The 23,580-nt window shown below is 42.3% G+C and overlaps 2 protein-coding genes across 7 annotated transcripts; one reads left to right on the forward strand and one right to left on the reverse strand.

Moving 5' to 3' along the window:
- Positions 1-107: 107 nt before the first annotated feature.
- Positions 108-12,561, reverse strand: LOC136439796 (methionine--tRNA ligase, cytoplasmic-like). Its single transcript, XM_066435392.1, has 16 exons — positions 12,427-12,561; positions 11,946-12,055; positions 10,670-10,786; positions 9,550-9,753; positions 8,837-8,926; positions 8,200-8,311; positions 7,326-7,400; positions 6,554-6,724; positions 6,289-6,384; positions 5,643-5,760; positions 4,577-4,710; positions 3,794-3,873; positions 3,035-3,166; positions 2,262-2,366; positions 1,624-1,807; positions 108-1,052 (listed from the first exon to the last, which is right to left on the reverse strand). The coding sequence occupies exons 1-16, from the start codon at positions 12,442-12,444 to the stop codon at positions 972-974; spliced, it is 1,827 nt and encodes a 608-aa protein (XP_066291489.1). The 5' UTR covers positions 12,445-12,561; the 3' UTR covers positions 108-971.
- On the forward strand, positions 10,602-23,157 carry LOC136439805 (S-adenosylmethionine synthase-like). 6 transcript variants are annotated; one of them, XM_066435446.1, is made up of 11 exons: positions 12,020-12,066; positions 12,939-13,009; positions 13,740-13,820; positions 16,230-16,307; positions 17,157-17,279; positions 17,684-17,796; positions 18,822-18,965; positions 19,427-19,645; positions 21,018-21,200; positions 21,459-21,598; positions 22,348-23,157. In XM_066435446.1, exons 3-11 carry the CDS (start codon positions 13,763-13,765, stop codon positions 22,460-22,462), a joined length of 1,173 nt encoding a protein of 390 aa, XP_066291543.1. In that variant the 5' UTR covers positions 12,020-12,066; positions 12,939-13,009; positions 13,740-13,762; the 3' UTR covers positions 22,463-23,157. The 6 variants fall into 6 exon arrangements, with proteins under 6 accessions (XP_066291511.1, XP_066291519.1, XP_066291528.1 ...); XM_066435439.1 differs by lacking the exon at positions 12,020-12,066 and adding an exon at positions 12,555-12,627; XM_066435414.1 differs by lacking the exons at positions 12,020-12,066; positions 12,939-13,009 and adding an exon at positions 10,602-10,716.
- The last annotated feature ends 423 nt before the right edge of the window (positions 23,158-23,580 follow it).

Raw genomic sequence — 23,580 nt, forward strand, 5'->3', positions numbered from 1 at the left:
TTTTGTTGGAATGCACAACTCTTGGAAAATCTCATGATATACAATCTCATGTCCTTGTGTGTAAAGAAAGACAAACAAGGTACATGTAAGAAAGAACAGAAGGCTGATCACAGTTTCTAAATGTCTTTATTTAATTTTAAGTAGTCTCAGTGGCAAAGCACAAATGCTATTACCATATGTTTTGATTATATACTGGAGACATGAGTGATGCATAGCTTAAGCCATCTTAGCCTCAACACATTTGGCAGGAACAGAATTCTTAAAATCTATCCTAAGCACAAAACCACAATTGTCTTCAAGTTTTTTCTATCTTAACAGTAATTTCTTGCAACGATTACAATCAAATTTTACCGTGAGTCCCTCACAGGACTTAAAAGAAACCATACAACGTGGTATATACATGTAATAATTACACACTTCTGATGCAAATAATCTAGATTGATAGGTTCGTGTTACCTCTTACCAAGACCGAGCTGAGTGCTGTGTTAACTTAATTGGGGAACAATTTTCTGTTTGAAATGACAGCATTCTTGCTAAGGAATGTTTCTTTAAAGCATCAGGCTCAGGAGCTCATCCTGGGATATGCATGTACTATCATCTGTGCAACATCATTTGTATGTTGGAGTTAATGAAATTTACTCTTTGATAACATTTTGTCAAATGTTCCAGATCAGAAAATGTCCTATGTCATACTCCATTGCAGTATTGTCTTAATCAACTATTGTGTGATATGGGATAGTTACTTGTGCATTTAGCCCTCTGTGTGTAAACATGTAACAAAGCTCTGCTATCTTGTTAGGCTTATATTACGGCTTGACAGACTTGGTACATGTCCTTTTCGTGTTACAATTATGACAATGGGTAGCTTTTGGAGTAGCAGGTGCCATAGCCAAGCAATAGATGAATCTTCTGTCTGAAGATGTGGTTAAGCTTTTCTGTAGCGTACATTGTATTGCCTGTTTGGTGTCAGTTCATTCCTTCTGTCGACCAGCAAACTTCTTCTTCAAGTCTTGGACCAGGGTTGCCTCCAACTTCTCAAACAAAGGCTTGGGCTGTGGTATGGTAAAAAGAAAGGCTCATTTAACTGGGATAGTCAGCTATGTAATGGAACTATATCCCTCCCCCTATAGTCTGTTTAAACGCTGAAGGTATGCTCCTACTGTTCTTTTAGCTCTTTAATTTCTTAAGCCTCCCGATCTTCTCCATGGTTGGGAGTTAGTTGCGAGCAAGGCCATCTGTGGTTAAGAGTTGGTGAGCAAGGTTGCCTAGCTACTAGTGTTTGAAAGTCTTCTGCACCAGTCGACCTTTTTTTTTTTTAAAGTTGAGAAAGCCATGTTCTGCTTAGATGCGATCAGAGGACCGAATTGGAGCTATATTAGGAAGGATTCCAGGCTACTCCTAACCCAGCGCCGACCTTGGTTGGGGAGAGGTCGGGAGCAAAGTCATGCGGTGGAGAGTGCCGAGCGAAAACGGTGAATATGATAAAAAGGTCACAATCTTCTCCACCAACCTCTGCTTGGCTGGAGAGTAGTGTGAAGGTCCTGACTGTGTGATGGGTTGAAGATTGTCAGGAGACGGTGGTTCAACAGATGATACCAAACAAAATGTTCCAAACAGACTCACCTGTCCAATCTTGTGCCCAGGTCCCAGGTTACACACCAGTCTGTCCACCACGACGTTCATGTCCGCAGGTGCAGCCAGCTGATCCTGTATCTGAGTGCTGATGTCAGGCATGTACGGGTGGAGCAGTACTGACAGTGCGCACGCCATGTTGGCACACAGACCCACTACCGTACCCGCTCGGGCTCTGAAACACAGCAAAACAGAAGATCGTAAATTTTCCATTTTTTTTTTAATCGTTGATTTTTTGATTTTCAAACCATCAAACTGAATGCTGATAAGCACATTTGTAATTACGTTATAACTTAAAATAAGTATCAAAATGTTTTGACCCATTGCTCGTATCCTGATGAGCAATTGGGTTAGTAATCCCAAAAGAGGTCCAGAAGTCTGGTCACAAATTAAATGAGACAGCACACCACAACGCAACACTTGTATGAACCCGAGTGATTCTGTTCAAACTGAAATCAGGTCTTATTTTGTCCGGGCATTTTTTCCTCTTCTAGTCCCCTTGCACGAATCAGCGATTCTGTTCAAACTGAAATCATTACTAATCTTTTTATCCTACCTTTCCTGTTCTGTCCTCGTGTATGAACCAATGAATCTCTTCAAGCTGAAATCATTACTAAATCTTGGCATACCTGTCCTGTTCTGTGCCCTTGAGCAGCACCCATGGTTTGTTCGCCTGGATGTACTGATTCCCCAGGCGAGAGATGTTCAAGATGGTCGTCAAACCATCACGCAGTCTGTAGGGAAGAATTTTGTTTCTCTTAAACTTTGTCACCGAACTTGAAAATTAGTAATCCACCATATAGCATAACACAATAGGTTCCGTACTTAAATGTTTGCCGTACTTGGTAAATATTAAACATAATTCCACCGGGGTACTAGTATATAATTCCGCCACCCTGAAAAGAGACGTCCAAACAGATCTCCAACCAAACGTCCCCCATTATAATGCACTGTGCATACCTGGGAGGTGCTGCACTACAGATCTCTCAAACCCATTGCTTTCCAAAGTGGCGGATTTATGCAACCCGGCGGGTTTATATAACAGGTACTAGGTGTCAGAAGTCAAAAGAAGTCAAGAAACGTATCCACACTCTGCAAGGCCCACTTGACAGTTTCTTGTCCTTAGTTAAGAAGAAAAAACTGCAGTGGTTGGGGCATGTGACTAGGACGAAAGGCACACCTTCACACACAATTCTTCAAGGAAAAGCGGAAGGTGCGCGGCCGCGGGGACGTGCCCGTCGGTCGTGGATTACAGATCTAAAGGAGTGGACAGGTCATTCAGCCAACCAGATGACCAGACTGGCGGAAGACCGCCAGCAGTGGAGAGCCTTCAGTGAAAGCTATACTGCCCCGACGGCTGACTAAGCTATGGGAGAGAGTCAGTGAGTGAGTTTTAGCCTACCTGACCCTCTCCATGTTGAAGTTGTACATCTGCAGTTCTCTGTTCACCTGAGCCAACATCTCGATGTCAGGTTCCTCAAGATCCATGGTCGGGATGGTTCCATGGAAGTTGTTGACCACAAAGGTCAGGGCCCTGGACATAGAATAAACATGATGTTGCTAAGATGCAAATTAAGCAAAAGTTTGACCGTTATTGGACAATTGCCGTAAAAACTTTCAAATGTCATTATCCTGATAATCTTGAAGTAGTATTTATTTCCATTTTGTTGGAAACAGAAGATTCAACATCAACGTCCTCATTATGCATACATTATTGCATTGCATTACAACTTGCACAGGTTTACTCTGGGACTATAGTGTTGCTGTCAATGACATACATGCGGTGGTACCTCACCGATCGCGCCTGGTTCCAGTTAGTTCCTAATTGTGAGAGCTAGTTCAATCCTGGGTCAGCACATCTCGGTTAGGGCATCACCCGTCTTTCGGAAAGGACGTAAAATGGGGGCCCCGTGTTTGAGGAGGGGAGGTGCCTTGAGCACATTAAAGGGGAATGGCTAGCAAACCCTCTCTGTAAAAATAAGCCCTGCTAAAGAAACAGCAAGGAAACTTGCTGTCCTATGAGCCAGTAGGCACTACAAGGGCTTGAATGAACTAATTATTAGCGACATAGTATATGGGATTCTTGCAATTTCTCTAATGCCCGTCAGGAGGCATTGTTGTACAATAGTGTTACCAGTGACAAAGAGTATGTGCCTCTCACCTGTAGATGAAGTTGCCCAGGTTGTTGAGGAGTTCAGAGTTGTGTTTCACCATCAGATCTTCCCAGCTGAACGTGGTGTCCTGAAGGGAATTATGATTTAAAAATGACTTGTAAAAAGCAAACAAAACAAAAGAAAGGTTTACAAATAACAAACATTTTTCACTCTGTTGACGTTGACGATCTACATTTACTCACGATTAAGTTTTACCAATGAGTAATTTCTGAAAATGTATGGTGATCTAAACTTTCTCCAGAAATACCTCCCTTTTCCTTCACACCTTAGCCAAATTTGCTGCACTACGCCACTTCACAAGGCACAACTGTTAACACAGTAGTATCCTTAGCACCCACTTGAGACTAGTAACATGTCGAAAAAATGAAGGAAAAGATCTTGACAGTCAAAACTACCCAAGAGGACCACTCAGGTGACTGATAAGATCTGGTCTATGTGAACAAGTGGTCACTGTAGCCAGGATTCCTATTTCTGGTGTAAATGGGAAAAACTATCGAAGGGACAAGCAAAAAGTGGTCACAATGGCCAGGTGGTCTTTATGTAAAGATGGTCACTTGTATACGTTTGACATGTATCTTTGCTTTTTATAAGCAATCTCATACAACATAGAAAGTATGGAATTATCTTTAAAGCATACACATGTACAACTTGTATTATACGGAACATTCACAATTGGCTGGTGCACTTACATCTGACGTACACTACACTGAATCAACTACAGCCTATTGGTATTACATGTACATGCAACTGCATATCAATTCAAGCCTGACCTGGGTTTCCGGCCGAACATACAGCAGGTAGAAGCGCCAGATGTCTGCTGGGATGGCCGTGTCCTTAGCGTCGTCCCCGAACACCCCGATCCCGCGGCTCTTGGAGAACTTCCCGTCTTCGTAGTTGAGGAACTCTGGAAACGAAAACAATGGTGAAAAAAAATTGTTTCAAATTCCTTGCTTTACAGTTGAAGGTTTCTTTTTTTTTTTTTGCTTAGCCCCATCTACAATAATCTCCGAGGTCTCGCAAGTATACTGTGAATGAAACGCTGAGGCGTGTGAGAAAAACTCTGAACTCAGGCCAATTCCACTAGTACTTCCTGCAACCTTTCTGTTACCTTTGACCTAACTTCATGTGAGTGTCCCGGTAGTGCATAGCATTCAATAGCCGATTGCGGAACTGCGTACGCACACCAGGACAACCAAACACACCAATTGATTACAATACCTCCGTGTTTACAAAGGTAACAATGTTAGATGGTAAACCATGGTCTGGCCTTGGTGCTGAATGAGTTGTTGAATGGTTCCTGCAATTTTCGAATGCGAGCCTGCGTTTTGATCGTAGTTATGTTTCAGTTGGCAGTTCAATTCACATGTAACCTCCATTAACATTAATCCGCCGGGTTACGAATGTTGCTTTGGTGTAAGAAATGAATGTTAGCCCACATTGATTTGATTATGTGGATGACATCCTATTGGAACCCCGAGCGTGCGAATAAAAAAAAGTTGTCTTCACTATGAAATATACGTGGTCAGGGAGGTTGACAAAATGACTAACACACAGAGTATGGTATAGCGAATAGTAGATTCTTCATTTTCATTTCTTCACATCTTCTTCTTCTTTGACTTTGGAAGTAATTCTAGCGTTCTACACCAATAGTATAATTTGTTTGCAATTTACGACATATATGTGATCATTTTGCAGCTGCCTTGCAGGATTTAAAGTGCAGTTGAATTCAAAGTTTTTGGAAAAAGGCAAAATTGATGCAAGGGGGATTTCATCCATGAAATAGAATCAGCATGGCCTTAGACAAATAAAAAGACTCGGACGGAGGTTTAACATTACCGGTGGCCTGGAGGTGATTGACCAGTGTGTAGTTGTCCTCAGCGCCCAGCAGTGAACACGGGAACACTACGCTGTGGAAGGGCACGTTATCCTTGGCCATGAAGTTATACAGGGTCACCTGTTAAGATAATTCAAGACATTTCATTGATGAAGGTTAGACATCCAGGTAATAAGACACGCCAAAAACAGTTAAGCAACTGGATAAAATTTTGAAACAGATGTTTCAGACAGCATCCGCTGTCATCCAGTCACTGACGAATGACAGCGAATGCTTTCTGAAACATCTGTTTCAAAATTTTATCCGGTTGCTTGATTAACTGTTTTTTTGGGCGAATCCCAGACATTGTCAACACTTAATCATTCATGTATGGGTGCTTTTAAAGACTTCACTGCATTCTTTCGTAAGTAAGTCTCAATAATACATCAATGTGACATTTAATGTTACAGTCATTTATTGGGTGGAATATTGCTCTACAAGAGTGTTTTACATTAAGTGTAGAAAATGAGAGATCCCTATATTCTAGTGTATAGTTACTTGCGTTGTTTGTATATTTATTGTATTTTGACAACTTATACTTATATGTCACACCAACAGACGTAGAATTAGTAAAACTAGCACAAAAAAGCAATACATTTTCTTTTGTACCTCATCTGGATTTTTCCACCACTTCTCCCATTGGTCGGTGTAATTCGCCGTGATGGACAGGTAACCAATCGGAGCGTCGAACCAGACGTAGAACACCTTGAGGGCAGAAGGACGCATTTGAAGAGTTTAAAAGCAATCGTTAACCTTTTCCCTACTGCCTAACTCTGTAACCAATGGAGAATGGGGTGCCAAACGGCTACTTCAGTGTGCTAAAGGTTAAATAATACCACTCTGATGTTTCCCATTAACAAGAATGATTTCTGACCTTCTCAGTAAAGCCCTCAAGAGGTACCGGAGTGCCCCACTTGAGATCTCGCGTGATACAACGAGGTTTCAGGCCGTCGCGTATCCAGGTTCGGGTGATGACTCGGGCATTGGACGACCAGGAATCGTTGGGAAGAATCTCTTCCAGCCATCCATTCAGCTCAGGCTCGATCTATGAGAAGGCAACGTTTTCATTAGCAATTCAACTTCCAGTGCGTATTCAGTACTAATAACCACCCTCAGTGTACTTACGGTTAAATAAATGCATCTAACTCAATGCATTTAGCCCATGTTGGGCATGAACACGCAATAAACATCATTGTCATTGACAACATCCTGGCGGCTAGAAGCGTATGAACTGGAACTAGTAACTATACCAGACTATTGATATGGACTGATCATGATAGTTAGGTCGTATTTTATTATGCTGCTTTTTTAGATTGTTGCTTTGTTTGTGATTTGTAGGGCCTACGTCTATGCATTATTTGTCTTGCTACGTGTTCTGTAATGTTTTGTGTGTGGGTCACGACACCAGCAATAGCTGCCTGTGTCCCACGTATATTGTACCGTCACAAGTGCAATCAAATCAAATCGAATTTCAGGCCCGATTTACACGCTAGCTTTCGGAATTGACTCGGGCTGTGTGTGAGTAGCTTTGGGCTGCTCAAGTGGAGTTTTCCTGCTAGAAAACGCTACTTGAGTGGCCAAGAGTTCTCCTTGCACAGTCCTGAGTCGACCCCGTGTGTAAACCCAGCCTACGAAACCCGTTGTACCTGCGGCAGGTTGAGGAACAGGTGGGTTGATGTCTTCACCACAGGAGAGGCGCTGCAGATCTTGCATCTCGGTTTCTATAAGGATACAAGAAAAGACATCAGTCACCAGAAATGAAAAATCTCAAGGATCATCATGGTCAAAATTAAAATCATTTTATCATTGACATTGTTATTGTCATAAATTGTGATCGTGGATAGACGTCACTGGTTGACATTGCTGACCATATGCATTGACTATCTTAAGATTTTGTACTAGATACTGCATCGTGCATCCTGCATAATTATCAGTACGTCAAGGTAGAGATTGAGATCTGATACATTGGGATCTGACAGAATCAAACATTGGGATCTGGCAGAATCGACGACTCTACCGGTAGAGATCCCGGTAAAGATCGAAACCTCTGTCAACAGCAACATAGACACCGATCATCAGATGCTAGGAATGTGTTCAGAAAGTGTAGTATACATACATCCTAAATTTCAAGTCAATCTATTCATGACGTGAATCGAAGTCAAAAGTTCTGATAGTCTTCTAAGGGGATACCTTTAAATTCAATGTCGACAGAGACGCTGATCAAGATCTCTACCGGCAGAGTCGTGGGGATTCTGTCAGATCGATTCTGCCACATTGTAATCCCTGCCACATATAGCATCTACTAACATAATTCCACCAGGGTACATACTTCCGCCACCCTAAAAAGGTACGTCCAAAAAGATCTCCAACCCAACGTCCCCCCGTATAATGCACTTCTGTATATCCAAACTGTGCATACTTGGGAGTGCTGCACTAGAGATCTCTCAAACCAACTGTTTTTCAAAGTGGCGGATTTATGTAACCCAGCGGATTAATGTCAATGGAGGTTACACGCCCTACCTTGAGTTCAGTGGCGACGATGAGCTTGCCGCACTTGTCACACTGATCCCCGCGGGCGTCCTCGTAGTTGCAGAGGGGACAGGTTCCCTCGACGAAGCGGTCCGCCAGAAACCTACATTCGGCAATAGAATACTTGTCATCCGCAAAGCTGTAGAAATCTGTGTCTTTGGATCACAAATCCATCTTGGAAATATGTTTGACGCAAAGTCTATTCCTGCTGCAGTGAACACTACATTTGCGAGGCATACGTATGCGCGGTGACATATGATAACTTACTGTCCAGTATCTGAATACGAGCCAACTTAGCTTATTATAGGCAGTGCGTCGATGGTAATGAGATGAAGCTAATTCAATATTATGGTGTACCCTTAGCCCCCATAAGGCCTTCAGACGGGTAAAGAAATCATAGACTTCGACAAAAAGGGGAATGATTGGCCAAGAGAGTCGCGATCGGTCCGCAGGAATGTTGATATTTTCTCCTCCGAATGACTGCGTCCGGCCAGCCAAACCCTATAGTGACCAATCTCAACTGGCAACAATGTTCTACCTGTAGCCGGCGTATTTAGTCTGCTAGAGACTAGTATACCCTGCTCTACAATGAATGCAACATTAAAAGTTGTGAGAAAGTCAGCCTGACCTGTCACACTTCTCACACAGCAGCTGGTCCACGGTGTCCGTCAGCAGGTGGTCGCGCTGATGCAGGCGCCAGAAGATGTCCTGGGCGATCCTGGCAACACAGTCACGGTATATTTCATTAACAGAAAGCTATAGAATGTATTTGTGCAATAATGGTTCTAAAGCATTTCATGACATCATGTTCATCACATCATGTTCAGATAAATTTGCATACAAACAATATCCGTCACCTATCCCTGCCATTGATCGGGTACAGCAATATATATAAATTACTAATTACGCATTCACACTTTCCAGGGAGCTAAAATCTGGAGAAACTACCTATAGACTGATGCACGGCGCAGAAGAGAAGCGGATCCTGAGAAAAGAACTTTGCAACAGACCTGAGTCAGCTTACAGATATGCCCTATGTGACAGAGACTGTAATTCTCGTATAGCTGTTGAGCCGTAGCCGTAGTTGTAGGGCTGATCATGTATATCAATTAGGATTTTACCTTGGTCAATTCTGACTGAAGGAGACATGATCTGATTACTTAGGTTGGATTTACACACGCGTTTTTGAGTCGGCTTGGAGTCGACTCAGGACTGTGCAAGGAGAACCCTAGGCCTCTCAAGTAGCGTTTTCTGGAAGGAAAACTCCACTTGATCAGCCCAAAGCTCCTCACACACGGCCCCGAGTCGACACCGAAAACTTGTGTGTAAATCGGTCCTTACTCGGTCTGCTGGGGCGTCGTTGTCCTGCCGAAGAAGTCGAAGTCGATGTTGAACCATCGGTAGATGTCGGCGTGCAGGGCGTGGTACTTGTCGCAGATCTGCTGCGGGGTGAGCCCCTCCTCCAGCGCCCGGGTCTCCGTGGCCGTCCCGTACTCGTCAGTACCGCAGATGTACAGCGTGTTCCAACCGCGCAGGCGACAGAAACTGAAACGATGATTCAATTGTAATCACCTCTTATTTCATCTTTTGAATAAACCTTTGTTTTGCTTTTGCTTTATTAAGAGCTCCATTAGCTTTCAATCCTAACAAATTCCACACAATTCTGCCCTGAGTCCGCTTACACATTCCATACATTAAATACAATGAAATTAAATGTAAAGAACGAAAACATATGCAATTGGTGGACAGGAAATTAAACAAAATCTTTAAAAGTGAGCAGGAGAGGTCAGAGGTCATCATGGAGTAACGGAAACATATATAATCTGGGATTTGTATGCAAAAGGAATCCAAAAGTAATGATAATTGACAAGAATCTTTAAGAGTACCCTCCATGCAAAGGTTCGGCTGCGGCCTGTTATTGACGTCGTTAAGCCCGATGAAAACGCCTGAAAAGACGTCAAAAACAAGCCAGTACTGAACCTCTGCTTGGAAAGTATTCTCCAAGCAGAGGTTCGGCTTCGACCTTTTTTTCAATAGGCCGCTGCGAAGCTATATCGTCCAAGGTACAAATACAAAAGACACTACAATGCGTACTATCTAAAATGCCAGCATATACAGATGCTAACCCAAATGAAAGCGAGAGCGAAAGCGTAAAAAAACAGCCTCTAACTCATGAATTATTCAAGTTCGATCACGTCCAATAACAACACCTCCGTAGTTCTGTAAAACCCCTTGCACACCCCCATAACGTATACGCAACGCTCGAGTAACGTCCTCACAGACATGACGTTATTCTACAAGCAGAGGTTTCGATCGGGGGGCCAGGAGTGTCCGGTATTTTTAACGCTGCCCTCCCTTCATACTTCTCCATTTGAACGTGAAGGGAGGGCACTCCTAGCCCCCCGATATCGAAACCTCTGCTTGGAGAAGACATGACGTGACGTCGGCGTCATGACCTTACCGTGAAAAAACGTCAGCGCTCAGCACGCAGCCGATGATGTTCCCCAGGTGAGGTACGTTGTTGACGTACGGCAAGGCGCTCGTGATCAGTACGTTCTTTTCACCTGCTTTGGGTAAACTGTTTTTGCACAACAATTGCATCGGTGAAAATGTATGGCAATGTACAGATAACATACGTTACAATCTATGTTTTTTTTCAACGATTCTAATTACTACATTACTATATCGAATGAAACCTACAGCAATTACTAAACAGGACTATTGTAAACATCACTTTGCGTATGTCTAGGCTAGCTACTTTGCGACTTTACATTTGTCAAATCGCATGTAGGAATAGTACAGTTTCGTTTTTGCATGGCGTGTATATCATGTGTAAAGGGAAAAACCTCGCGTGTGTCAACAACAAAATTCCCTCCCCATAGATGAACAACATACTGACACTGTCTTGCTGTATTTCAAACGAAAAAAGGATCGTATCATGTTCTGATTGAATTAAGTGATCTTTAAATGAAACGGTGACATTATAATTATATCTTATTTTCACCTTTTATTTTCAAGCCGCCATTCTATAGCCATTGAAACAGTATACGTTTGCGAATCGAATCACATATCCTACACCGAACTTGGAACCGTGCCCAGTCTCGGGTTATTCAATACTGCGCTGCATACAAATGTACTCAGTCGGTCGGTGATCGGACTAAACATAGCACAGCTTAGACTAACGCGGCACCGAAACCGAAAGGAGGGATCTCACAAAGACATTCGCTTACAGATGTGACAAGACTTTGGGGTACTCTCTTTTATTTATCCCTGCATGTGTTAGAAATATAGATTTTGTGATAATAGATCCAGAAAATTGCGCTCGGACAGGAATTCCGCAGTTATAGCTATAATGTCATTTTACACTGACAAATGCTATTTCGTGTTAGGTCACCGCTTATGAATCATAGCGAATGACGCGCATGTGTTACAGTAGAGACTTTTTGCAATGGTTCTATGCTTAAACTGTCAACATTGAATCTTCGGCAGATTTCGTGAATTCGTCCCGACAGATCGATTTTTCAGACGTCGAGGGCTGGTTCACAAACAGTTCGGGGGTATTGGTACCGATGGCAATATGGTCGCAACCTCTAACCAATTTCAACTCTACAATGTCTGCTGTTTGGGAATTACTATACCGTATTTTCGGAAATTTTATTTTATGCTTTGTCGTATGACATCCTCTTTTTTTTTAAAACAAACATTTGACGAATCCGAGAAAAACATGGAGGGCTTACATGGGGTGTTCCCGTATCACGGGTTTGGGGCACGCACTCTTCCCGTCCGTAAAGGAGGATAAGGCCTTCGTTCTCTCTTCTGGTGTCACCGGACCCTCTGCCGGAGTGGCCTAGAGCGGAGGTAAGAATATAAAAACGTTTATCAGATATCTGTTTCACAGAATATCCTCTGATCGTACTGCGCATTTACATTCGGCTGATACAACACCACTTGACTGTAGCCTACCGCTGGCGGTGACTTATGCTGAGAGTCTCGCAGCTAGAATCAAAACGTACGATTTCTGGAACGCATTGATGTAAGAAACAACGATAAACCATCTTTGATTCACATTATTTTGGCTGCTTGAAAAGCTGGTTTTCAATTTTATGATTATAATGGCATGTTTCATATCGCAAGCTAGATTGCTACCTAAACTCAAGACGAATTTGCCGTACAAAAAAAATGAGAAAAACATAGATGTTATTAAAAAAAAGCATTTACCTGTCCGATGTCAGCCATGGTGATTTCTTTATTGTTAGACCAGTGCAGCCGGCTGTCTCGCTTTAGTGCAGTGGGATATCTACACCGTAAAACTACTGTATATTCGAGTCACCAGCAGTACCTATGAGGAAAACCGTCCGGGTCGCCGTTGTTATCAACAGACTCCGCCCCTTTTAAGTTAGGGCACTGCCATTGGCTGAAGTAAATGCTCATTATTACAGTTTCGATAGAAGCGTCTAGAGAATGACTCATACTTTCACTTTCTATCACTTTCAATCTCGTGATGGAAACTACGTCACCCAAGTTTCGGGGATGCAATAGAAACTGCATCTCAATACTTTTCATTTTTCTTAAAAACCAAAAAGTAAGATTTACCCATCATTTATCGGCATGAGAAGTTGTCGTCACTCTCGTGCATATTGTCTATATGTATGGTCAAATTCTCCATCTGTTTATTTGCTACCGAAAGTAATTTTGAACTTCAAAACAGTTTTATTGTTCTCTGTGTATAGATGCTTTCACTTTTCCTGGGTGTTTCTGAGAAGGCCCGTATCTTCATACCTGATCACAGGACTTGATGCAGGTTCGGACTTGCCCGTTTCAAAGTTGCTTTGTCATCATCTCTCGGTCATTGACATTAATATTATTATCAATAACTGTAGAAAATGGAAAGTGAATACAGTGGCTGTGAGGTGGAGGGTCTATACTATGTGCGACGCTACAGTTCTTCGGCAATGGCAATAGTTCATATAACATTTTTTGTCCTTTAAAAATCATTCTTCTTTTGGGACATTTTTCAAAATCGACCATTTCCATCCTGAATATCCATAATTTTCCCCTCATCGCACCTCAATAAAATTTTCCTCGAGTTTGTTCGTAATAGTTTTCGATAGTTTCCGCAGGTTGGTTTCGCTGACGTCATTGGAATTTTACTGAGATTCAAGGTAACAAAGGAATCTACACTGTACATGTATCTGCGCACAAATCATGAATAAAGAGACCAGGAAATGCTTAACATTCACATAAATTAACTTAAAGGCATTCGAAATATAGCAGGCCAAGCCATCGTAAAAATAGTCGAAGATATTATGTAAATGAACTTGGGACTTTTTGTGAGCGATGGGGTAAAGTATAGGTTTGGGCTTGGTTTCTCAGTAATCGTCTGGGTTGTCGGCCTACCATTGGTCCAAACGTGCGCAGGCGCAGATGTTTTTATTAATATCATTAGCTTTCGAAACTTGGTGTAGGTATAAATTTGAATGTCATCAGGAGAAAGGTAGGATTTCTGTAGCAGTTTCTTCTGTGGTTGACAGGAAGACACGACGAACTAAAGAAGATGGCGAACCAAGACACCTTCCTCTTCACATCGGAGTCTGTCGGGGAGGGACACCCGGGTAAGTTGAGAGTTCTGATGTCATAGTATTGCGATTTGCCTACTCTCCAAGCAGAGGATGGGTTCCGGCAGGTATTTGACGTGTTTTTAGGCGTTTTTGTCGGGCTTTCTACTTTGTCATTGTAGCCATACCACTCGGCTAGACAAAAAAAATGACAAAGTAGAAAGCCCGACAAAAACGGCTAAAAACACGTCAAAAACCTGCCGGAACCCATCCTCTACATGAAGAGTATTACTGCCGTGTTTGTTTGTTTTTCACTGGACTTACCTTTTTATTCACATGCTTGTCCATGCACTATTATTTGGTGTCCCCCCGTTGTGCATATTAAACATGCATATCAAAATATGACTATTTGTTGCAGTTGTAGGTGGACGGTTTATGATACATCTGTCCTGAAAGAAGTAAACGCTACGTGTCACGGGTTTTCATGTTTTGTGCGGTAAAAAATGTTCCTATAATGATTTTTTTATGAATTAATCCTCTTGCATACCGTTGATATCGTTACACTATGAATGGGTATATTTTCAGCTATAGTTTTTAATCATTGATGTTTCAGTCACATTGGTTATGATAAACTACGACCGTTGAACGACCAAAATTAGACTTGTGTCGCCCTTGGATTTATAATTGGAATATGATGTACGGTGAAAAAGTATGGTTTAAAATCCACAGAACGTTAGAAAAACAGTCGTTTTTCTATCTAAGAAAGTCGTTGAACAATCTGCCATTTTTTCCCCTCATCGGACGCTCTAGTGGTGTATGTATGTTAACAAACGCAACCTGTTCAAATGGTAAAATGCCCACGCACGTCTTCTTTCATGTTTTTTTCTTCTTTCGTACAGTTATTTGTTAATCCACACGTCAATGTACTAGTATCCTGAACGTCTGAGTCCACTGTTGGCCATATATTGTGGTGTGTTTTTCTTCTCTCAGGCCCAGATAGTAGAATCCCCTTTGAGAGCCTCCGTTGTTGACACTGCTTTTGTTGATCCGCGCTCACCAAGAAGGCTAACATTAGGTCACCGTGTGCGCGCAATACCGGAAATCTTCAATTTGATCTTCGTACCGCAGTTCAGTGGCATCTGAAAACAACTAGTTGAAACAGCAATGTGCAGAACATTTGTCTCCGTTACACTTTTCAGATTCAGTCATTTGTACGTGTCCAAAATGCTATCCTAGCCCGACGAAGACATGTTACATTAGGTCAAAATTCTGCGGGGAAAACTCACAATGACGAACGAGTAACTCTCAGTTTAAGACAATGGAGGGTCGGCCACCGTTTGTTTTTCATGACTCATGGTCTAATAGTGTCGGCGAGGTTGAAATGAGAAGGCGTATTTGTTTTCGGTAGCGTTTGTGTGTGTGTGTGTGTGTGTGTGTGTGTGTGTGTGTGTGTGTGTGTGTGTGTGTTTGTGCGTGTGTTTGTGCGCGCGCGCGTGTGTGTGTGTGTGTGTGTGTGTGTGTGTGTGTGTGTGTGTGTGTGTGTGTGTGTGTGTGTGTGTGTGTGTAAAAGACCAGCATAACTCTTGAAGGCCTGCGCGGATTGTCTTGATATTTAGTATGTTGGTGGGGCTGGATTAGACCTGGAAACAATTAGATTTTGGGTCACCTAGCGGGTTGTTACGGTACTGCAGTGGTACCTTCTGTTTTGATATCTCGTATTCTGGACCAGCCATGGTCGTGGTTTTTGAGTGGTAGATACGAGTAGCTCTTGTTTAGTATGCAGACGGCTTATTTGGTTAGAGTACATTGTTCTTGGGTTGGCATCTGTCCAACGACTGAAACTAACGCCATGACACACCATCACTCAAATGATCGGGGCAAGTACACATGTACAATAGGCACACCTGATTAAAGGGTCTACTTAGAAACCCCGCGGAAACGCTTTGATCTTTGCGACTTTATTTTCACTTTCACTGTTTTGAGGTACCCATGGCCACGTCATCTTTTGTTGAGACAGGGAGTAGGAATCAGTTGTATTCAACTTTTCTACATGTTATTTCTTATTGAAATTCTTATAATCATAACAGACGCGATGAAATTTCATTTTTGATTCTCAATACAATTTAGTTTCCAGACATATATTGGTGACTAACAGCTTTTTTCGGAGTTAAGAATAAGATATGTATACTTATATTCAGGCGTTATAACTATTCTCCAAGCAGAGGTTTCGGTCGGGGGGGGGGGGGCTAGTAGTGGCCGCGATTTCTGACGGCTAGCTTCCATCGAACTCACTCGGTAAATTTCCAGTGAATGGAACCAGCGGTAAGGAATCGCGGCCACTACTAGCCTCTTCGACCGCAACCTTTCTTTGAAGGGAGGCAGCAGTAAAAATTCACGGCCACTACTGACACCCGACCCAAACCTCTGCTTGGAGAATAGTTATACCATCGAATTTCTACATTTCAGACAAGCTGTGTGACCAGATCAGCGATGCCATACTGGACGCACATCTGAAAAAGAACCCCAACGCCAAGGTCGCCTGTGGTACGTATTAAATACTCTCCAAGCAGAGGAGAGGTTCCGGCTGGTTTTTGACGTGTTTTAGGCGTTTTTGTCGGTGTTTCTACTTTGTGATGTTTTTGTTTTTCTCTATAACCCACACCTCTGAAGGCACTGACCTCGGGGCGGGGCAAACCTATTTACTTCCGTTGAAGAATGGTGGCAGTGAGTCCCCGAGAACCATTAGATTATCATTAGTGGTAACACGTTTGGGTTTGTATAGAAAAAACAAAACATGACAAAGTCAAATGCCCGTCTAAAAACACGTCAAAAACCAGCCGTAACCCTTCCTCTGCTTGGAAAGTACGTATTAAACAAATACGAAAAAAAGGAAAAATAATTCATTTTTGTTTCCTTTTGTTTCCGTAAGCTTCACGATTTGCAGAAGCTGTTTATTCGATTCAACAGTGTTTTATCATGAGTTGTCTTTACTATTAGAACCATTGCTAAACTAGGAAATTGTTTTATGGACACGTCGGTTAGAATGGTAGACATCCAGGTAATAAGATAACGGTTCGCAAGATGACAGTTACTCAAATAACAGCAAACTGGATAGATTTTTTAGTATTATTTATTCTTTATTTATTCATTTATCAAACTTCCCAGACTTAATACAACAAAATCTGTAGGGCGCCGACAACACATACACAAAGATGTCTCTACAGGGTCGGCACCTGAAATAAAACAACAAAATGATCAACTATTTTGTAAACAGTCAGACGTTTCAGAAGGTAGCATCCACTACCTTTTGGCATTGATTGAGAAAGTGATATCCTAAAGAAGAAAGGATACGATGTCCTTGTTGTTACATGTGTGTTTTTGTGAATATCCCAGAGGCCTGTACAAAGACAGGGTACATTATGGTGTTCGGCGAAGTCAACACCACAGCAACCATCGACTATCAGACTGTGGTGCGTGACGTCATCCAGCGGGTCGGGTACGACCACAGCGACAAGGGTGAGTTTTGTCAAGGGTCATGTTTTTACCATTATTGTGTTTGTTGTTTGTTTGTTTGTTGTTTGTTTGCTTGTGAACAGCATAACGCAAGAAGTCATGGATGGATCTTTATGGTATTTACTTCTTAGTATGGCAAGAGGAAAATATGGTTAGTTTATGGACCTCCTGGTGGTTTTACACGGTACTGCAGCAGAACGTCTGGTTTCGATGTTTCTTTCTAGACATGCTACGGTCGTGATTTTAGAGATAGATAACGCTTCTCTATCTCTTATTTTTGTAAAAACCTAGATATATCACTGCTCATTTTCTGCTGTCTTTGACTTATAGATTTTAGATAAGGTGTATTACTGCCTTGAATTGGACTTGATTCTTTCACGCGACTGTCTGTCTCACTTGAAACGCAGGGTTTGACTACAAGACATGCGCAGTGATCCAGGCCGTGGAGCAGCAGTCCCCTGACATCGCGCAGGGCGTGCACGAGAAACGGGGAGCTGAGGACATCGGCGCGGGGGACCAGGTACAGAACTTAAAGCCCCCCCCCCCTCTCACTGGACCCGCGGCACGTTGGCGGCGTCGCTGCGTCCTAAACTTTCATTTCTCATTTCATTTCTTTATTTAACCAGAAGACACACTCAGGTCTCTTGACCTGTTTTTCAGGCTCCCTGGATACTAATACAATGCACAGGCATAATACACAATGGTCACATTTATATACAATTCAAAAATTCGGTATTTGTCCTAATTCCATTCCTAAAGTCCATTTCTGAAGGTCGATACGGTACATTTTGCAAGCTGACTCGCTGCAGTGCGCGTTCGTGCTTTCAACACCGGCAGAGACATCCACCGAAACATGCTTGACAGATAAGGGGGCACTTTGTTGTGCACTGCCTTGAAAACAGTTACTAGCGTGTTTCTTTCCGTGCTCTTAGTCAGTGGCTCCGAACTGGATTTGTGTTACCCTTGACTTCATAATGGGAATATCATTCAAAACGTACAAATATTACCAAAAAGACAACAAAACACACAAAGCTTTAAAATATTCCGAATCGTTTTTTTGTCGACGAAATTCGTTGAGTGCATTGGTGACGTGCTTGTTTGAACCTTTGTTTATTCATGAGAAGCTCAACTTCCGTGGTACATAAATAAATAGATAGATGACGCAATGAATAAATCTTCGGCCGTTACCCTGTTTGTCCAGTCTAATGTTTGCTGTATGTTATATCTGCTTTCTTCATGAATCAAAAGCGTTCTCTAGTAAAATATGACGCAATCGCTGCTGCAGTAATATAATAGTGCCGTCAGGCGTCTCTCCTGACACGTTATTTCAGTCGTGAAACAAGTGTAAACGTTGTGAATAATGTGCTGGGCCTTGGCGGTTCCTTCGGCTTCTATAGTCAAAGAGACAGTCATTTATTTTACTGTGAGCAGGCATTGGAGGCTTGGCTAATTGCCACATAAGAAGATCCAAGAACTGATTCTCATGTAGCCATCTGTGATAAGATTTTTTTTCAACACTTCCGTTTTGTTGGTGACTTCCCCCAGGGTTTGATGTTCGGGTACGCCACTGACGAGACCGAGGAGAGCATGCCGCTGACTTGCATGTTGGCCCACGGACTGAACCGTAAGCTGGCGGAACTGCGCCGGAATGGCACCTTCAACTGGCTGCGGCCGGACACAAAGACACAGGTGAGCGTCTTGTCTAGGTAGCCTCGCTTTGCAGGTTCATTGGCATGTAAACCATCGCATCATCTTCGGTACTTGAAAACAGAAAAAGATTATGTGATCGTGTATTTGGGTTTAAGATAGTAATAATCATAATAACTTTATTGCACAACAATTGTACAAGGTACAAAGTATGGCATCTACTGGTACATGATGAGAAGAGACTTGTACAAGAAAAGTCTAGACATTCTTTGATATATTTTCCTGTGTATACCATGTAGGGGGTTGTCACATGTCAATATGCACTTGAATTTGCTACTCAAGTCCATAAAAATTCCTTTCAAATACAGTATTTCTAAAAGCTGACAAGTATGAATTAGATTTCTAGAAGTCTTTTCCGAAAACACTAAGGTAACGTCTGAAAGTTTCAAAAGTGAAATAATTGTTCAGAAATAGCTTCACAGTTTTCATGTTCCATCCAACAGGTGACTGTTGAGTACAGAATGAGCGGCGGCGCATGCGTACCGATCCGTGTGCACACGGTGGTGATGTCAGTGCAGACCGATGACGTCGTGACCTTGGATGACCTTCGCGAGCAGCTGAAGGAGAGGGTGGTGAAAGACGTCATCCCCTCACGTTACCTGGACGACAAGACCATCTACCACCTCCAGCCTTCCGGGAAATTCCAGCGTGGAGGACCACAGGTAGATATTAAATTGATTGCCTACTCTGAAACCTTGATAAATCTTGAAATGTCCTTCTTGTGTGCAAAGATGTTATCTCCCTGTAATTTCCTTGTCGTATGTAACGTGCAATGTCCAGTCCAAGTGTTTGCTGCATATAGTATCACACCTGCTTTCCTTGTGGATCAAAAGCGTCCCCTATTAAAATATGACAATTGATGCTTGTGCTGCAGTAATATAATACTGCTGCCAGGCGTCTCTTCTGACACGTCATTGGAGTCATGTTGAAACAACTGACCTGTAAATGGTTGTGAATAACGGCGGTACGTTTGAATACTGGGCCTTGGGGGTTTATTGGCGACGCCTCAGGGGCGAGCCAAATTTCTACTATATTGTGTGCAGATTGCAAGAATTCTAGGAATTGTACAGGAATGTGAAAGTCCATGGGACGATAATATAAGAATGCCTGGATGTACTGTCTTCATATTTTGTAGGTGGGTAGGTCTGTGGGAGACTTTGTGATGATTGGATTTTGGGCCCCCTAGCGACTTTCTATGGTACTGCAGGGGAACTTTCACTTTTCAAATCTCGTCTTCTGAACATGCTAAAGTCATGGTTTTTAAGTGGTGGATAGCTCTTTGTTAGGAAAATATGTCCTATAGATTTGGACCCCCTAGCGGCTTTTTTTGGAACTGCAGGAGCTGATTTTGACTCAAACTTTGAAAGAGAATAACGCAAGAAGGGCATGACGGATCATCATAATTTTTGGTGTGTAGATAGCTTAAGTGATGATTTACATAATCATATGCCAATTATGCAAATCAATATATGATTTGCATAATTACTGAGGACAGTTAATAAATCATCTGAATTCTATCATAGGACTCTCAAACACATGACATATGTAACTGAAAAAGAGATAAATATTGATAGATAGCAATTATGCAAATTGACACTTAATTTGCATAATTTATGACAAAATACTATGAATCTATAGTGGTAAATGATGGGATTTTCATTTTTGCACCATTTGGAAGCTAAGTAAATGTGGCCACTATTAGACACAAATCTTGCAAAGAGGGCCTCATTTACATAATTTATGAGGAAATGGTACGATATCTTTTTTTGTGAAAACAAGATTTTCCTACATTTGACAACTTGTGTTATCTTGGTAGAGAAGGTGATTGACTGATATGATTTATACGAGGTCCTTATTTGCATGTGGGCTAAAACATGCTAAAAACGAAAACGTTAACAGAGACCACCGTCGCCATGGCAACATCTTTTTATGTTGTCAATCTTGTTTTTCAGTTTCTGATAGAATTTTGGTAAAACGATTTTTGTAAAGAAAGTTCAAGTGTGTTTGCTGATGCATATGTGACTTTATCATTAGGCCGACGCGGGTCTGACTGGACGTAAGATCATCGTGGACACCTACGGAGGCTGGGGCGCCCATGGAGGCGGTGCCTTCTCCGGCAAGGACTTCTCCAAGGTGGACCGTTCTGCTGGGTACGCCGCGCGCTGGGTCGCCAAGTCCCTGGTGAAGGCGGGCCTGTGTCGCCGTGTGCTGGTGCAGGTAGGGGTTTGATACCGTCTATGGGCCATGCATATGTTGATTTGATTCTATGGATGAAATGATATGTACATGTATTTTAGAATATTGTTATAGCTCGTTATGCTGTCAATTGTAAAGTCTTTGTCAGCAGGGCTAGCTCTTCTGGACAGTCTCCTAAACCTTCTCCCTGTTACCTAACTCTGTAACTATAGGTAATTGGGTGCCAAACGGCTACTTTAGCGTGCTAAAGGGTAACCAAAGTCTTTGTCACAATGACAGGTGTCCTATGCCATCGGCATCTCCCATCCCCTGTCTGTGCTCGTCAACTCCTACGGCACCTGTCAGGACGGCTTGACGGACGCACGTCTGCTCAAAATCGTCAACGAGAACTTCGACCTGCGCCCTGGAGTCATCGTGAGGTGAGGCCGATAGTTTCTCAGCAATGCTACTCAAACAGTCCCTTTTGAAATTGTCACCAGTGTTCATCTCTACTGCATATCATGCAAATTAGTATTCTCGAAGCAGAGGTTTTTATCGGGGGGGGGGGGGGTAGTAGCTGGAGAGAAACGTTAAAAATTGTGGTCACTCCTAGCTCTCTCTACCGAAACCTTTGCTTGGACAATAGCAAATTAGTATCTTGGGAGGCACAGAGCAGGTTTAGTGCTCAGCTACTCCAAAGGCAATATTTTTCCAATAGTAGCCTATAGACTGTACATTGTTGCTACACTCTACTGCTGTGTTAGTTTTATTTTATCCTTTCTTTTCATGGACTTTCAGGGGTATGGTCATTTTGAATAAGCTAGTTCGGAGTTGCTACTACGCATGTGCAGTGTCAAAGGTGAAGGCCTCCGGCTTGAAACAGTGCTCGTCTCGACATTGTCTTGATTTGCATAACAACGCCCTCCGGGTTTTGTTCACGTCTGGGGGCCTTCACCTTTGACACTGCACATGCGTAGTTACAACTCCGAACTAGCTTATTCAACTCGTTCGCTCATGAAAATTTGAATAACGAATTGAGATATTTCCGTCTCAACAAGATATGTGCCTTTGCATATGTGCCAAATTTCATTTAAAAAACGAGCCTGTTATGAAACCACTTGCATTACTTTTTGACTACCCCTAGTATCTAAACGTATATATCAATCATTTGTCTGTATTCCAACGATAGAGACCTGGGACTGCAGCGCCCGATCTACGAGAAGACCGCCTGTTACGGGCACTTCGGCAGGATGGACCCAGACTTCACATGGGAGCAGCCCAAGAAGCTGGACCTCAACGTTTAAAGACAGGGACATTCACACCGTTAACTTCACATTATGTGTAGTTACGTAGCCAGGGGTGAAACCTTACATGTCACTGTAGGACACACTGCATATAGATATAACGTTAAGTATCTTGGGAAATGTCCAGTCTAAGTGTTTGCTGCATGTTATACCACACCTGCTTTTTTCATGCAGCAAAAGCGACCTCTAGTAAAACATCACAGTACTGCAACCACCTGGTACTCGTTGTGCTGCAGTAATATCATATTGCCGTTATGCGTCTCTCCTGACACGCTTGATTGTCCTGATGAGCTGCTGGTTTGTTTAGGAGCTGTAAAACTGTACTGAATGTCAAACGTGGAAAGTTGATACTTCCATCGGATTTAAATTGTTTAGACTATAAACACTTAATTTGTTGGTGGCTTACCTGTAATCTACGATTAGGTGGGTGACTATTGTTTGGTTATTGGTGCCTTGTTGCAACAGTGTGTAATACTTTATAGATCTTGTTATACATTTGTTCCTTCACTATGTCTTATTTAGCTTAAGCAATTCACATGCATCATGACAGACATATTTGATGATGTGTAGAATACACTAAATCACTTAAGATTTCTACTCAGAGTTTGAATTCAGAGATTGTTGTCTTCAGTTAAGGCAAGGAAAGGATCCAAAAATTGCATCAAATTAAAAGATATGTGTAGATCTACTTGAAACTTGTGATTTTGTCCATTCTCATTTTCATTCCATTATATTCTTGATTACTTTAAGTGTAAGAATAAGAAAGAAGCCTTGTATATGTGCTGAATTCTAAAAAAAGAACACACACACAAACGTACAATGAAACATAAAGAGCACCAAAAAAATGATGCTCCTTGAATTTACAAATGTGTTCTCTTTTGAAAGAAAGTGGAGTTACATCAGCTCAAGCAAAAGACACTCTCTCACTCACTCACTCACTCACTCACTCACTCACTCACTCACTCACTCACTCACACACACTCACTCACTCACTCACTCACTCACTCACTCACTCACTCACTCACTCACTCACTCATTCAGATGTTACTGCGAAACTGTTTTATGTACCTTGCCAGCCCTAGACCCAAAAAACAAGGGTCGGCAGGTCGGCCGGGTAA

This window comes from Branchiostoma lanceolatum, chromosome 1 (genome assembly GCF_035083965.1).
Source record: "Branchiostoma lanceolatum isolate klBraLanc5 chromosome 1, klBraLanc5.hap2, whole genome shotgun sequence".
Lineage (NCBI taxonomy): Eukaryota > Metazoa > Chordata > Leptocardii > Amphioxiformes > Branchiostomatidae > Branchiostoma > Branchiostoma lanceolatum.